The sequence below is a fragment of the Humulus lupulus genome, chromosome 5 (genome assembly GCF_963169125.1).
Source record: "Humulus lupulus chromosome 5, drHumLupu1.1, whole genome shotgun sequence".
NCBI lineage: Eukaryota > Viridiplantae > Streptophyta > Magnoliopsida > Rosales > Cannabaceae > Humulus > Humulus lupulus.
The window spans coordinates 242,641,448-242,657,121 of NC_084797.1; the positions used below are offsets into that span (position 1 = coordinate 242,641,448).

At 30.5% G+C, this 15,674-nt stretch overlaps 1 protein-coding gene and 1 non-coding gene across 2 annotated transcripts; both read left to right on the plus strand.

Annotated features, from left to right (window-relative positions):
• The first annotated feature begins 3,366 nt into the window (after positions 1-3,366).
• LOC133781120 (small nucleolar RNA R71) lies at positions 3,367-3,473 on the plus strand. The gene has a single exon (XR_009869915.1). It is a non-coding gene; the product is annotated as a small nucleolar RNA R71 (small nucleolar RNA).
• Positions 3,474-8,185: 4,712 nt separating this feature from the next.
• LOC133778634 (cellulose synthase-like protein G3) lies at positions 8,186-15,166 on the plus strand. Its single transcript, XM_062218621.1, has 6 exons — positions 8,186-8,885; positions 11,443-11,592; positions 12,554-12,679; positions 12,819-13,262; positions 13,810-14,157; positions 14,515-15,166. The coding sequence occupies exons 1-6, from the start codon at positions 8,250-8,252 to the stop codon at positions 15,067-15,069; spliced, it is 2,259 nt and encodes a 752-aa protein (XP_062074605.1). The 5' UTR covers positions 8,186-8,249; the 3' UTR covers positions 15,070-15,166.
• Positions 15,167-15,674: the final 508 nt, after the last annotated feature.

Here is a 15,674-nt window from a genome sequence, read left to right on the forward strand (position 1 = left end):
TTGTTCGACCCACAAAAACATGTCCTACCACCATGCACATGTTCGACCAGCAATTGCATGGGTGGTCAGTAGGAGGTGGATCAACTAGCAAGAGGAGGACTAAGTCAAGATTCTCAGAAACAACTTCAACAAGATATGCGGGAATCTCTCATTCTTCCCACAAATGGGGGGTTTGTTACATTTTGAATTTTGAATGTTTTTTTGTAATTTAAATGTAATAAATATAATAAAATATCCCGGTTCTAGGGGATACCGTATGTATGACCCTAAGCCTATAAATAGAGGGCTTATGGGATGAGAGAGGGGCTTCTTCTGCTTCTTCTTTCTAGAGAGAGAAATTTGGGTCTGAGTATTCTAGAGAGAGAAAGTGCTGGCATTTGAGAGAATTCTTGTATTTTTGGCATTCTGTACTGAAGAAACTCAGTTGGCTCAGTCCATCTGATCTTGAGTACGGATCTATAAATCACAACTCTAAGTGGATTAGGCTATTACCGACAATCGGGGCTGAACCACTATAAAAATCTTGTGTGTTCTTTATTTTCTTTAGTATACCGTCTGTGTTATTTAAATTCTCTTGAAGGTTTGTCGTATTTGACGTTCTCACGTCGTTGGCTAAAAACACAGTCAACACCTTGGTTTACCATAAACTGACATTTTTCCCAATTAAGCACAAGGTTAGTTTCAATACACCGCTGAAGTACCAAAGTGAGATTATGAAGGCAGCGATCAAATGAGTCACCATAAACACTAAAATCATCCATAAAAACATCAATGATGTTTTCAATATATTCCGAAAAAATGCTCATCATACATCGCTGAAATGTGGCAGGAGCATTACATAACCCAAACGGCATACGTCGAAAAGCGAATGTACCAAAAGGGCATGTGAAGGTTGTCTTCTCTTGATCTTCAGGAGCTATAACAATCTGATTGTATCCCGAATAACCATTAAGAAAACAATAATAAGGATGACCCGCTAACCTCTCAAGCATCTGATCAATGAACGGTAATGGAAAGTGATCTTTACGGGTTGCCGCATTCAACTTTCGATAATCTATACAAACTCGCCACCCGGTTTGCATTCTTTTTGGTACCAGCTCGTTTTCATCATTCTTTACCACTGTGATTCCAGACTTCTTTGGCACTACCTGAACAGGACTTACCCATTGACTGTCTGAAATTGGGTAAATAATACCCACACTAAGGAGCTTCAGTATCTCCTTTTTCACAACCTCCATCATAGGTGGATTCAATCTCCGTTGCGCCTCACGTGTTGGTTTAGACCCTTCTTCAAGTAAAATTCGGTGCATGCACATAGAAGGGCTAATCCCCTTAATATCAGCAATAGACCAACCAATGACTGTTTTATATTCTCAGAGTACTCTCATTAATTTTTCTTCTTGGACTTGGTTAAGGTTTCTTGTAATTATAACTGGAAGTGTCTCGTTCTTCCCCAAGTAAACATATTTGAGATGCTCCGGAAGTGGCTTCAATTCAAGTGTAGGAGCTTGAACAATTGATGGCTGCAATTTCTCATTAGAAATCGGCAAATTAAGAAATGCAACCTTCTTAAAAGTCTTGTCAAAACCACTATTGAGTGTGGTTATGACATCCATGATCTCATGACACAAATCTTCATCGGTCAACACAAGATGCTCTCTCAACGCAACCTCCAAACCATCTTCACTATGCAAATCTAAAACTCGTTGAGAAAGAATATCCAACACATCAAGAGAGTAAACAACATGCACATCACTTGAATATCTCATAGGCTAAAAAATATTAAATCAAATAGTCTCCCCATCAAATTCCATGGTCAACGTACCGTCATGCACATCAATCTTAGTTCTCGCAGTTTTCATGAATGGTCTTCCCAACAGAATTGGAGTGGAGCATGGAATAGATTCATCTTCCATATCAAGAACATAAAAATCAGCCGGAAACATCAATTCATTCACTTGAACTAAAACATCTTCTATTACACCCCTGAGATAAGCATTCGACCTATCAGCAAGTTGAATAATCACCCCTGTTTCTTCAAGTGGACCAAGATTCAATGAAGCATAAATGGAGAATGGCATGACATTGATAGCGGCTCCCAAATCCAACATACAATGCTCAATTATTTTATTACCAATAGTGCAAGGGATAGTAAAAGTACCAGGATCCTTACACTTTGGTGGAAGCTTCTTTTGCAGAACTGCGGAAACATTCTCCCCCACACTAACTTTTTCATTACCCCTTAACTTACGCTTATTAGTGCACAACTCTTTCAAAAACTTGGCATAGCGCGACACTTGTTTAATAGCGTCAAGAAGAGGAATATTCACTTCTACCTTTCGGAATGTATCAAGAATTTCCTTGTCAACCTCTTCCTTTTTAGTCTTTTTCAGTCTGCTTGGGAATGGAGGTGGAATGACAAAAGTAGGCTTAGGGCTTGGTTGTGTAGGGCTGGTTGGCTTTGGAGGAACATCTTCATTAACTGAGCAATCAACTTGTGGCTTGGATGACAATTTAATGGGCATTGGAGGACTAGGTGGATCATATTGCGTCCCACTTCGCAAAGTTACTGCACTAGCATTCTCCTTGGGATTCATCTCAGGTTGTGAAGGCAATTTATTTGACAGATGAGCCTCCAATCGGTTATATGATGCTGCTAATTGTCCCACCTGATTCTCCAAACTTTTGATGGAAGCTTGGGTGGTTTGCTGAAATTGAAGAGTATTTGTAGCAAGTGCATTGATTAAATCCTCAGTAGAAGGTTTGGCACTTGGTGGTGGAGTAGCTTGCGGTGGTTGTGATGGTCTAGGTACATAATTATTTTGAGACCTCTGTTGTATAGTGAAACCAGGTGGTCTCGCCGATGTTGGTTGTGGAGCTATTTGTTGTTGATTCCCATATCGAAGGTTTGGATGATCACGCCAGCCCGGATTATAAGTTTGTGAAAATGGTTCATAATACATTTGACGTAATTGACTAGGGAAATTTCCTACAGCGTTAACACCCTCAGTTTCTCCCTCCACTAGAGTAGGGCAAGTATCAGTAGGATGCCCCACAACTTGACAGATTCCACATGGTCGCACCTGTTGGCCTAAAGCTAGTTGTTGGACCACTGCAGTTAATTGAGCCAATTGTTGACCTAGCTAATTAGCATTAGAGGTGCTCACTTCATTAGCTGATTTGGGTGGTGGAACAGGATCTTGACGAATGCCAAACTGCTGTGAGTTAGCAGCCATATTAGAAATCAAGCTCCTGGCTACAGCAGGAGTCTTATCAACTAGTGCACCCCCACTGGCTGCATCAATCATACTCCTATCCAGTGATTGTAATCCTTCATAAAAGTACTGAATGAGGAGCTGTTCACTTATCTGATGATGAGGGCAACTAGCACACAACCGCTTAAATCTCTCCCAATATTCATACAAAGACTCTCCTGTATACTGCCTTATACCACAGATCTCTTTCCTGATGCTTCCAACTTTAGATGCTGGAAAGTATCGTTCTAGAAACATAGTCTTCATACATTTCCAAGTTTCAACAGTACCAGGTGGAAGATAGTACAACCACTCTTTAGCTGCATCCTTTAGGGAGAAAGGAAAAGCTCGCAGCTTGATTTGTTCCTCAGTCACTGCAGCGGGTTTCATACTAGAACAGGCAATATGAAACTCTTTCAAATGTTTATTCGGATCCTCACCAGGCAGCCCATGGAAAGAAGGCAATAAGTGGATGAGGCCCGACTTCAGCTCAAAGTTTACATCCAACGGTGGATACTGGATGCATAGTGGTTGTTGGTCAAGATTTGGCGCTGCCAACTCTTTCAATGTCCTTTGCTGGGCCATTGTTCTATAGGATCGAACTGAATCGTCAGAATCAGATTCGTTGTCAGACGGTAATGGCACTTTAACAAGATTATCTTGTGGAGCAAGACGTTGAAAGAGCAGATTATCGGTAACAATCCTTGAAGAACGAGAAGCTGACGATGACTCAAGATATTGTTTCAGTCTAGATAACCTTTCTTGAGTATCGTCTTCACCAGACATATACACCTGATAATTCCATAGTAAGAACTAATTAGTCACAAATAAATAAATTTGAATAATAAAGAGAATAACAATAGTCCCCAGCAACGGCGCCAAAAATTTGATGGTTGTCGTATATCACACAAATTTAACAATGATTTTTCTTTCAATACTTTCAATTATTTCAGTATAATAACAAGCACAGGTCGAACCCACGAGGACTATTGTTCAATTCATTATTCAATAATTAACTCTAAAACTTAAAAGGGGATTTTGATTTTTAATGCAAAATTAAATAACATAAATTAGAAAGCAAAATAAAGATTTGGATTACGATATTAAGAAGCAGTTAAAGGTTAATCTCCACCCTCGACAATCATTCCTAATCACTAATAATAAATATTATTCCAATTTCTCAATTAAACTATTAACCCCGCAGATAACGCTGAAGCAGTCAATTATCCCAGTCTCCCTATTATAAGTAATCAAGGCGAAGCGCTCAATAATTAACTCTTTTATCTAAGCAATAAATCTATGAAGCATACAATCTATTTAACTTAGATAAAACATTAAGTCCTATGGAAACAAGTTAATCTAGGCAATAAATTAATGAAGCATATAATTCATTTAACCTATGTTCTATTTTTCATCACAATCAATAATTCTTTTGACATAACTATCAATTGTAATTTATCACATACACTTAGAATCCTAAACTATTAGATGAGTAGTAATTCTAAGATGACAATTGAACAATGTAAAACCTTAATTAGTTGGCCACCTAACAAGAAATTACAAGATTCATAACATTCAATTGGAAAAATAGAAACAATCTAATATTGAGAGAAATTAAAGAATGATATTCATTATCAACAATTAAGAATTCATGTCTTGGGTTTTGAATTAACCCTTAACCTAAAAAGAACCTACTCCATAATAGTAATCATAATCACAAACATAATTATAATTAAAATTAAAGAGATTAAGGGAAGAAAAGAAACTAGATTGACGAACAAAAGTAATGTAGTCTTGTAGTCTTCTCTTCAGCCATTTCTCAGTCTTTTTCTCTCTTAAAACCGTAATCAAAACTTAATCTAAAATTAACCCTAATAATTATTTATAGTCTCAATTAAATTCTAATTAAAAAGAAATAAAAAAAATCTGAAAACGACGTCGCGAGCCGCGGCCTAGAACAAAAACTGTGCCTAAATTTGTCCCTCAGGCAGCAGCCTGAAATTTTCACGCAGCGGCCTGAGTTTTATGCGCAGCAGCCTGTCTGGAAGAAAAATTCTGAAAGTGCAATTTCCACTTAAAGTGTCGCGGCCTGAGTTTTATGAGCCGCGGCCTACCTCCAAATTCTTCAATTGTTGATCTTAGATAGCTTCTACGTTGCCACCACTTCCACATTTCAATTCCGAAAGCTTTGAATACTCCTAAAACTTTATTTTAACTACACTTGCCATCAAAATGTCAGATTTATCATCATAAAACGCAACGTAGAAAATATGTTATAGAATCACAAAACTTAGTTAAAACTATTAAAAATGCTATCATAACACCATCCAAGCATAGAAAAACTTAACAAATATTAAGACAAAAATGACCGTATCAGGGGTACTATTATTGTTATTATTATTATTATTATTATTATTAAATTTTACTTTTACAGTCTATACTATATGACTATATTACTATATCTATCTCTATAGTTTAGGTTTATGTGTATAGATTGATTGAGTCACTTTTTTGCACTATTTGCTTTCTATAATTACTTTCTTGCACTTGGCTACTTAGTTTTTTTAGTTATATAATTGGTGATCTCTAATTTCATGCCTTATAACCCTTTTTAAAAATTTCTTATAAAATTATAAAATATATATATTTTTGTAGAAGTATGATTAGTCTCATGACTTTACACATTTTCTTGTTATTTATTAGGGTAGGTAACCATTTGGTACAAAGTATCATTTTGGTACCCTCTGTTTTCAATAATGCTCATATAGTACCCTGTATTTTAAAATCGAACATATTTGGTACCCTAAACTCAAATTTAATTAATAAAATTTTACTAATTTAATCAAAATGTTGTCAATTATGTAAATTCCGAATTTAAATTTAATTACTTAATTACATATATCTGATGACTATTTAATCATATTGACAAAATTTTATCTATCAAATATGACTCTAGGGTATCAAATATGTATAATTTTAAAATATAGGGTACCATATGAGCATTATTGAAAACAGAGGGTACCAAAATGAAACTTTGCAAAAACATAAGGTACCAAATGAGCAAATTCCCTATTTATTATTTAAGTTATAATTACTGTTAGAATGTGGAAAATAGTCTAGAAGTTGAATGAGGTGCATTGTAAGAAGTATAGAGTTTTATCTCGAAACTAACAGGTGATGAGTGAAGTTGTTGCACGCGTGACTAATTTTTTTTATGCGCGTGGAAAACAACATGTTTGAACCTAGTTTTCGGTATTGTAAACTATTCGAAATTTTCTGAAAATTTGCAGGATGCTCTAAATAGCTACAATATACATGGTCATAAAAAAAAGTCACGCCGAAAACTGTTCACGGGTCGAGAAACACTGGGAGCCCTACCGGTAAGGCTTAAAGTGAAGCCCCTATAAAAGAATTGTTCTAAAATTATATCTCTTCTATATAAAAATGTGTAAATAACGGAAATTTTTAGTTTTAACAGTTTATTTTGTTAATTTTAATACAATATTCTAAATATTTAATGGAATATACATTTATAACTAACTTAAAAATAGATATTTATCAATTATATTAATAAAAATTTAAATATTATAAAATATTATTATTATAATATTAATATAAGACTACTTATATATAATAATTATATTAATATAAATTTAAATTTAAATGTTATAAAATATTATTATTATAATAATATATAATAATATTGACGCCGTTTTTCGTCAACTTAATTTTGAAGAACACTAAACAATATTTCCGAAAGAAGAAAAGAACAGAAGAACTTTTACTTGGTTCAACAGTTAAAATCTACTGAACCAAGACTCGAAATTCGGTTGTAACAAATACAATACTAGATATTTAATAATTATATTAATATACATTTAAATGTTATAAAATATTATTATGATAATCATAATTTTTTACTAATTATATTAATATGAATTCAAATATTATAATTATAATAATATTTAATACAAGACTATAGATATTTAATACTCATATCAATATAAATTTAAATATTTTAAAATATTCTTATAATAATATATAACACATAATTTTAATTTTATTAAAAAAATTATCATTTATATTTAAAAAAGTTATCATATTATATATATTAAAAAAAATCATAAATAATATTTTGTTTAGTTTTTCATTTAATATATTTATGTCATTATTTTATATACAATATTATTTATTTATTTGAAATTTATATAAGAATGCTATAAATTTAATAAATATAATTAATATATTCTATAAATAAAATTAAGCAAACATGCATCGTATTGCTTATATCTAGTATTTAAAAAAATTAAACCTCACTAGTGTGACGCTAGGAATTAATGTTGTAACATGCTTAAGAAAAAAATCAACTCCATTTTGGGTGTTATTTTTGTTTAAAATAATGAATCTCAGTTTCAATAAATGTGATTGATTAGGTTAAACTGACACATTACCTAATATTTTTGTATATATTTTGAGGGGAATATACTCATTTGGTACCTTGTGTTTTTGCAAAGTATTATTTTGGTACCCTCTGTTTTCAATAATGCTCATATGGTACCCTGTATTTTAAAATCGTACATATTTGGTACCCTAAACTCAGATTTGATAGATAAAATTTTGTCAATATAATCAAACTGTCATAAGTTATATGTAATTATATATGTAATTAAATTTAAATTTGTAACTTACATAATTGACAGCAGTTTGATTAAATTGACAAAATTTTATCTATTAAATCTGAGTTTAGGGTACTAAATATGTACAATTTTAAAATACAGGGTACCATATGAGTATTATTGAAAACAGAGGGTACCAAAATGATACTTTGCAAAAACATAGAGTACAAAATAAGTATATTCCTTATTTTGAGCGAAGTTATGAATTGTTATTTATAAATATAAATATTAGTACTACTATCGAATAGAATAGAGTGCCACCGTTCCAAAAACTCGTAATATTATCGTTTTAAAAAGATCAGAAAAAAGAAAAAGAAAAATGGAGGCTTTACGACGTCGTTTGAGAACTACCGGAGCTCCTCCACTCCACAAGGAGGAGCTATCCCGTTTAACCATCCCTAACCGAATCTTCGCGGCGGTTTACGCCTCCGCAGTCGTCACACTACTCTATCACCACGCTGTAACCCTATCATCGCTTCTCCTCCAATCAAAAACTGATATTCCTCCCTTATTCATTTCCACTGCCTTACTCGTATCAGACGTCGTTTTGGCCGTCATGTGGACCACATCACAGTCGTTTCGAATGAGACCGATCTACCGGAAGGAGTTCCCGGAGAAAATCAATATCCTTCTGAATAACAAAGAGTGCGAGGAGGAGTTTCCGGCGATCGACGTGTTCGTGTGTACGGCGGATCCGTACAAGGAGCCGCCTATGAACGTGGTCAACACGGCGCTTTCGGTTATGGCTTACGATTATCCGGCGGGGAAGGTTTCGGTTTATGTTTCCGACGACGGTGGCTCCGCTTTGACTCTCTTTGCTTTCATGGAGGCTGCTAAGTTTGCTGCCCACTGGTTGCCGTTTTGTAGGGAAAACGACGTCGTTGATAGGTGTCCCGAGGCCTATTTTGCTTCTGCCAATCTTTCTTCTTCTTCTTCGGACATTGATAAGATTAAGGTATTATTATTATTATTATTATTATTTTCTTAATTTTCACAATACTATACCATTTTACTATCATATTAATTAAGTTATATTGTCTAGTTCGTTAGTTTTAATTTTAATAAGTAACAAATTTAATCTAAAAAACTACAAAACTATAATAATAATAGTAATAATAATAATAATTTAAAAAAAAAATCATATGATCAATCATGGTTGCAACTTGCATATATGTGTACAACAATTTTTTGTTTGGCAGTAACTCTACCAGAGGCTTTTGTAGATATATTTTTTTTTTTTTTTTTTGAGTAATGATATGTGCACCAAAAATATATACTTAAACATTACACACAGTGACATGTTAGTGTTTTTTAAAACATTGGATCCCAATTTTAATAAATATGATTGACTAGGTCAAACTGCCACATCACTGTGTGTAATGTTTGGGTGTATATTTTAGGTACACATATCATTACTCTTTTTTTAAACATTTTTGTGTTTTTAAAAGTTAAAATTCCACAGTAATATTTTCAGTGTAAATTTTGTATACTAATTAGTTAAAAAGAAAATAAAAATTATTTAAAAAAAATTACATATATATAACTACAAAATTAGATATAAATATATTTTGTATACATATATATATATATATTTTATAATGAAAAATACATAAGAGAGTACTGCATATATAGAAGACAAGTTTTCTTATCATCAATTATCATCTTGGGACATTCAAGTTTATCTGGATTTTTCTAAGTCACATATTTTGTATAGAGTATAGTTTTATTTTAAAATTTAATCTGGAATTATATATATATATATATTTATTCATATTCAATTTTCATTTCATCAAAAGATTATGTATAAGATTTTTCTTGTCCTTCTCAAATAAACTATATGGCTACTTTACTAGTCCATATCTCTCCCCAATAATTGAGTACTTAAATTTATTTTTCACACAAATCACGGGTGTTTTTATATGTTTGGGATCATAAATTAACCAAGTGTAATTAATTAACAAATATTATTATTGTAATAATTTAGTAGATTAATTAAGCAATAGTGGAGTACCAATAAATTGAATCACTAGTCCCTTTCATGTAAGAAAATCCACAATATATTTGAGTTGAATTGTCTTTAATAGTCATAAAATATCCACATATATATCTCATCTATTAGATACAAACAACGTGCAATATGCACGTTTGCTTAATTTTATTTATAGAATTTATTAATTATTTTTATTAAATTTATATTAATGTCATATAAATTTTGAAATAAAAATCTTATTGTAATTAAATAATTTCTTTATTTTTGTTTAAGTTTGTGTTTGTTCTAGATTTTGAATTTGAGAGTGACAACAAGAAATTATACACTATATGTTTAATGTAATATTAAATACAATACGTGTATTTTAAATTTAAGTTTCTTGCTAGTTTTAAAAAAAAAACAATTTGTTGCGAATTCATAGTAGATTTTAATAAGTGAGTTTAAGTTTAATTAAATTTTATTTAAGTTATAAAACATTTGATTTTATTATTTTTAAATAATTTTCATTGTAAAATATCTCAAAAAAATCATATTTTAATTATTTATTATTTTAAAATAATTATCATTGTAAAATATTTGAAAAATATCATATTTTAATTTTTTTTAATTATTTATTATTTTTAAATAATTATTGTTGAAAAATATCTCAAAAATATCATATTTTAATTTTTTTAATTATATATTTTATTTTATTTAAGTTTAAGTGTTTACAAACTATCGTTAAACATAAGAATATTCTGTTAAATATAAGAATATTCTGCTAAAGTTAAGATTAAAAAAATAAAAAACTATTAAAACCAATAATTTCCGTTATCTACACACTTATTATATAGAAGATATATAAAAAATGAAAAAAAATGTGTAGATTTTGTTTTGTTAACTTAAACGGAATATTCTAAATATTTAACGAAATATACTTTTAAAACCAACTGAAAATAGATATTTATTAATTATATTAATATTAATATAAATTCAAATTTAAATATTATAAAATATCGTTATTATAAATATAGTACAATATTAGATATTTAATATTATATAATAGTAATGTATATGCCTAATTTTTTATAAATATATTAATATCAATTTACATATTATAAAATATTATTATTATAATAATAATATATAATACATAATCTTAATTTTTATTACAAAAATTATCATTTATGTTTGAAAATGTTATCATATTATATATATATATATATTTAAATAGAATCATAAACAATGTTTTTGTTTAAAATGCACAATAAAACAAAATGAATTAATGCACAATGTTAATATGTTTATGTTATTCTTTTATATATAATATTTTTATTTATTTAAAATTTATACGAGCATGATACAAATTTAATAAATTTTATAAATAAAACTAAACAAATGTGCAGGTACGTTCTTTGTATCTAGTACATCATTATATATATACACATATACATTAAATTCTTATAACAAATTATAATATTATTACATTTTATATTACATGAATAATAATAAAAATTATTATTATAATTATAATATGGTGCAGACTTTGTATGAAAGCATGAAAGTGAGGGTAGAAAATGTGGTTGAGAAAGGGAAAATTGATGATGGGTACATCACCAAAGAAGATGAATGCCAAGCTTTCGACAAATGGACGGATGGATTCTCGCGCCAGGAGCATCCTACGGTCATTCAGGTCATATATAATTTTATAAATAATATTATTTAATTTTACTTTAAACATAAGTTATTTACTATTTGAGACCGAGGTAGGTTTGTGTAACACAAGTGGTCAAAAGATAAAATTTTCTTTTGAAAGGGACCAAACATACAATTTGTAGAAAGATTAAGAATAATTATATAGTATTTGGAGTGGCCAAGGCCCCTCTCCTATCGACTATGCTCATGTAATTAGAGAGCATAGTACAAAACTTAATCTAATTGTTTAATTAATTAATTTAGCACAAGATACTTGTGTCCCATAGTATAATACAAGGTATCGTTTGGATTAGATAATTTTTATAATGTAAATTTGTTATCAAATTAGATAAGATATTACAAAAATGAATCTAACACCCTAAATAATCTCCCTAAGTCCTCTAAAAAAAATTCCCCTAAGTCGAGACAGTTTAATCCTATTGAAACACTTAGAATAAATTATCTTATTTTATCTTATCCAATCTCCATCTCTATATATTTTCTCGATAAGAAAAAAGAATTGCTACTTTGCATTCAACCTATTTTCTTCAAATTTAGTGTTGACAAATAATGGTTAACTCATTTCTTCTTCTATATTTTTTTTCTTATATTTTTAATCCAATCCAATCCTATCCACTCCCACTATCCAAATGTGACCTAATATTATATAAACGAGAATAACATTAGGCCAATGAAAACACTAATCTGTTGACGCAGTTCTTCGCCAACAGGTAATTAAGAAAAGAAAGAGGAAGGGATTAGTGCTTATATTGAACCGAAATAGATGAATGATCTTGGAAATGGAATGGTGACACAAAACCCATGATCATCATTCATACTATCCGAGAGTAATTAGTAGTAAATTTTGTAAACATTTGTTCCAAAAATAATAAACACATAGATAATTAATTATGTGTGACCATTATTTTATTAATTGAGATACTTATGTATAATTACAGGTTATATTGGATAACAACAAAGACAAAGACATTACAAGTCATGTAATGCCAAACCTTGTTTACATCTCCAGAGAGAAAAGCAAGGCTTCGAACCACAATTTCAAAGCTGGTGCCCTTAATGTCCTTGTAAGTTTTGACCATTTCAAACACACATCATATTATCATATATGAAATTATAGTTCATCAAAATGACTTAAATCTCACAATTTTACCAATATTAAGAGATTGACATTAATTAATTTAATTTAATTTTACGTTATTTAAGATTCGAGTATCAGCCACCATGACCAATGCCCCAATAATCTTGACCTTGGATTGTGACACGTACTCAAATGATCCCCAAACACCGTTACGAGTTTTGTGCTACTTATTAGATCCTAAAGCAGAATCCCAAGTTGGGTATATTCAGATTCCTCAACGATTTCATGGGATCAACAAGAATGACACCTATGCTTGTGAGGTCAAACGATTGTTCTTCATCAATGCAATTGGAATGGATGGGCTTTCAGGCCCAAATTATGTGGGCACTGGATGCTTCTTTAGAAGACGAGTTTTCTTTGGAGGCCCATCCAAGTTGGTATTACCAGAAATGGTTGAACTAGGCCCAGATCATGTTGTGAACAAGCCCATCCAATCTAAACAAGTTCTGGATTTGGCTCACTGTGTTGCAGGTTGCAGTTACGAGAACCAGACCCAATGGGGACACAAGGTTAGTATTTTAATTTGGAAAAATTACACCTAGTGCTGTAAATTTAAAAAAAAAAATTGAAAAATACGGAACTTTACAAAAATCGAATTACAGTTTGTTATGATTCTGTAATCGCCTGTTACAATTTTCTATTTAGTCTGTAAAGTAATAGGTTAGTTACAAGTCACCCATTGTTTACAAATAGTGACTTATAACACTAAATATAAAATTGTAACAGGCGATGATAGAGAATCGTAATAAACTGTTATCTGTATTTTTGTAAGTTCCGTATTTTTAAAATTTACAGTGGTAGATGTAATTTTTAAAACAAATAGTGACCTATTACTAACCTAGAAATTATCATATTTTTCAATAAAGTTATTAAATTTCCATATATAATGAAAATTGTCAATTTTCTTCATCCCTTTTTAGTTTTATCACAAGTCTTACCATCAAACTCAACTCAAGTGAGACTATACATAATCTAACTTTTGATTAGTGATTATATGCATATAACATTACTCTTGATTAACACTATGACCTAAATTTGTAATGAAATGTATTATAGATTGGTGTGAGATATGGATCACTAGTGGAGGACTTTTTCACTGGTTATCGTCTTCAATGTGAGGGTTGGAAGTCCATTTTGTGCAATCCAGTTAAAGCAGCATTTTATGGTGATTCCCCAATAAGCCTTGTTGATGTGTTGAACCAGCAAAAACGATGGGCCATAGGTTTACTTGAAGTTACTTTCTCTAAATATAGCCCATTTACCTTTGGTACTCACAATATGGGCCTCATAATGGGCTTCACTTATGGTCATTATTCTTTGTGGCCCATTTGGTCCATTCCAGTTGCCATATATGCCTTTCTACCTCAACTGGCTCTTCTTAATGGAGTCACTATCTTCCCAAAGGTAATGTGCATAGATTATTCTTTAGATTTTTTTTTTATACTTATCATCAAACTCCCACTTGTTTAAGGTCAAAGAATTTCTGGCCAACACCTTTATCATAAAAGAAAAATTAATCATCATTATACTTATTCTTTATCTAATTGAAAAGTTGTCATGTAAAGTGGTATTTATCATGCAACTACTAAATTTATGATATTCCTTTTGTTCATTCTTCAATTTTGTGATTACTAATCCTAATATGAAAAGATGTGAAAGAATAAACAAAAAATTGAGTTATTCTTTAATATGATTAGAACCCATGATTGATGGTTTTTATTAACTTTCATTTGGATTAATGTCACTTGATTCATTTTGCAGATTTCAGAGCCATGGTTTATTTTGTACCTCTTTCTATTTGTTGGAGCTTATGGCCAAGACCTCTTGGAATTTGTCATAGAAGGAGGAACATTCCAAAGATGGTGGAACGATCAAAGAATGTGGATGATAAGGAGCCTCTCTTGTGGTTTGTTTGGTTCAATTGAGTACTCTTTAAAATCTTTAGGCATTTCCTCGGCGGGTTTCAATTTAACGAGTAAAGTAAACGAAGCCGAACAACGCAAAAGATACGAACAAGGAGTCTTTGAATTTGGTCTTCATTCGCCCATGTTCGTGACCTTAACTATGGTTGCAATAATCAACTTGGCTGCACTAGTCTGGGGGCTCAAACTTGCCCTTTTGGGGAGCAAATATGCTTTCGAACAACGCTTCATGCAAGTGATTTTAACAGTCTTTGTTGTGGTGAATTGTCGTCCTGTTTATGCTGCTATGTTTTTGAAGACTAATAAAGGAGGTATTCCCGCCAAAACTACTTTGATTTCGACATTTTGGGCCATTTCTCTCTTCGTAATTGGTTTTGTTGCATCGAGGAGTTGAAAAATAGCACTAAGGGAGAAATAGAATATTGTACCACACCATACCATAAAATGGTTATATATGAAAGTGTTTTTAATATAGTTATGTTTCTATGGTAGATTATTATTTTTTATTGATAGATGCATTTATATTTGGCCGTTTGGTAAAATTTTTGTTTTTGAATTTTTTAAACACAAAAATAGAAATATTATTTTATTTTTAAAAAATAAAAATATGTTTGGTAACTATTTTTGTTTTCTGTTTTTAAAAACAAAAAATAATAAACGTGTTTAATAATTTTTATTTTTATTTTTTATTTAATAATATAAGGTGTTGATTTGAAGAAGAGAAGAAAAAAAGAAATGAAAAATTGAAAACTGTTTAAAAAAAATTTGAAAGTGAAAAAATTCTATTTTCAGAATTTAATAAATTTTAATTAAAATTTAAAAAAATAATAAATAAAAATAAAGTTACTAAACATATTTTATATTTAATTTTTAAAATTTTAATTAATTAAATAAAAAATTAATTTTTTTAAGTGTTACCAAACATTACCATTATTATTAGCTCATTCAAATTAAAAAATTTGGAGTAAAATTGTACATGGAGGGTTGTAGGTTAATTTT

Excerpts from the sequence above, each read along its gene's own strand:
- LOC133778634 (XM_062218621.1), top strand. The coding sequence starts at position 8,250 with ATGGAGGCTTTACGACGTCGTTTGAGAACTACCGGAGCTCCTCCACTC. Across the intron at positions 13,263-13,809 it reads AGACCCAATGGGGACACAAG|ATTGGTGTGAGATATGGATC; the intron begins GTTAGTATTTTA and ends AATGTATTATAG. Across the intron at positions 14,158-14,514 it reads GAGTCACTATCTTCCCAAAG|ATTTCAGAGCCATGGTTTAT; the intron begins GTAATGTGCATA and ends TTCATTTTGCAG.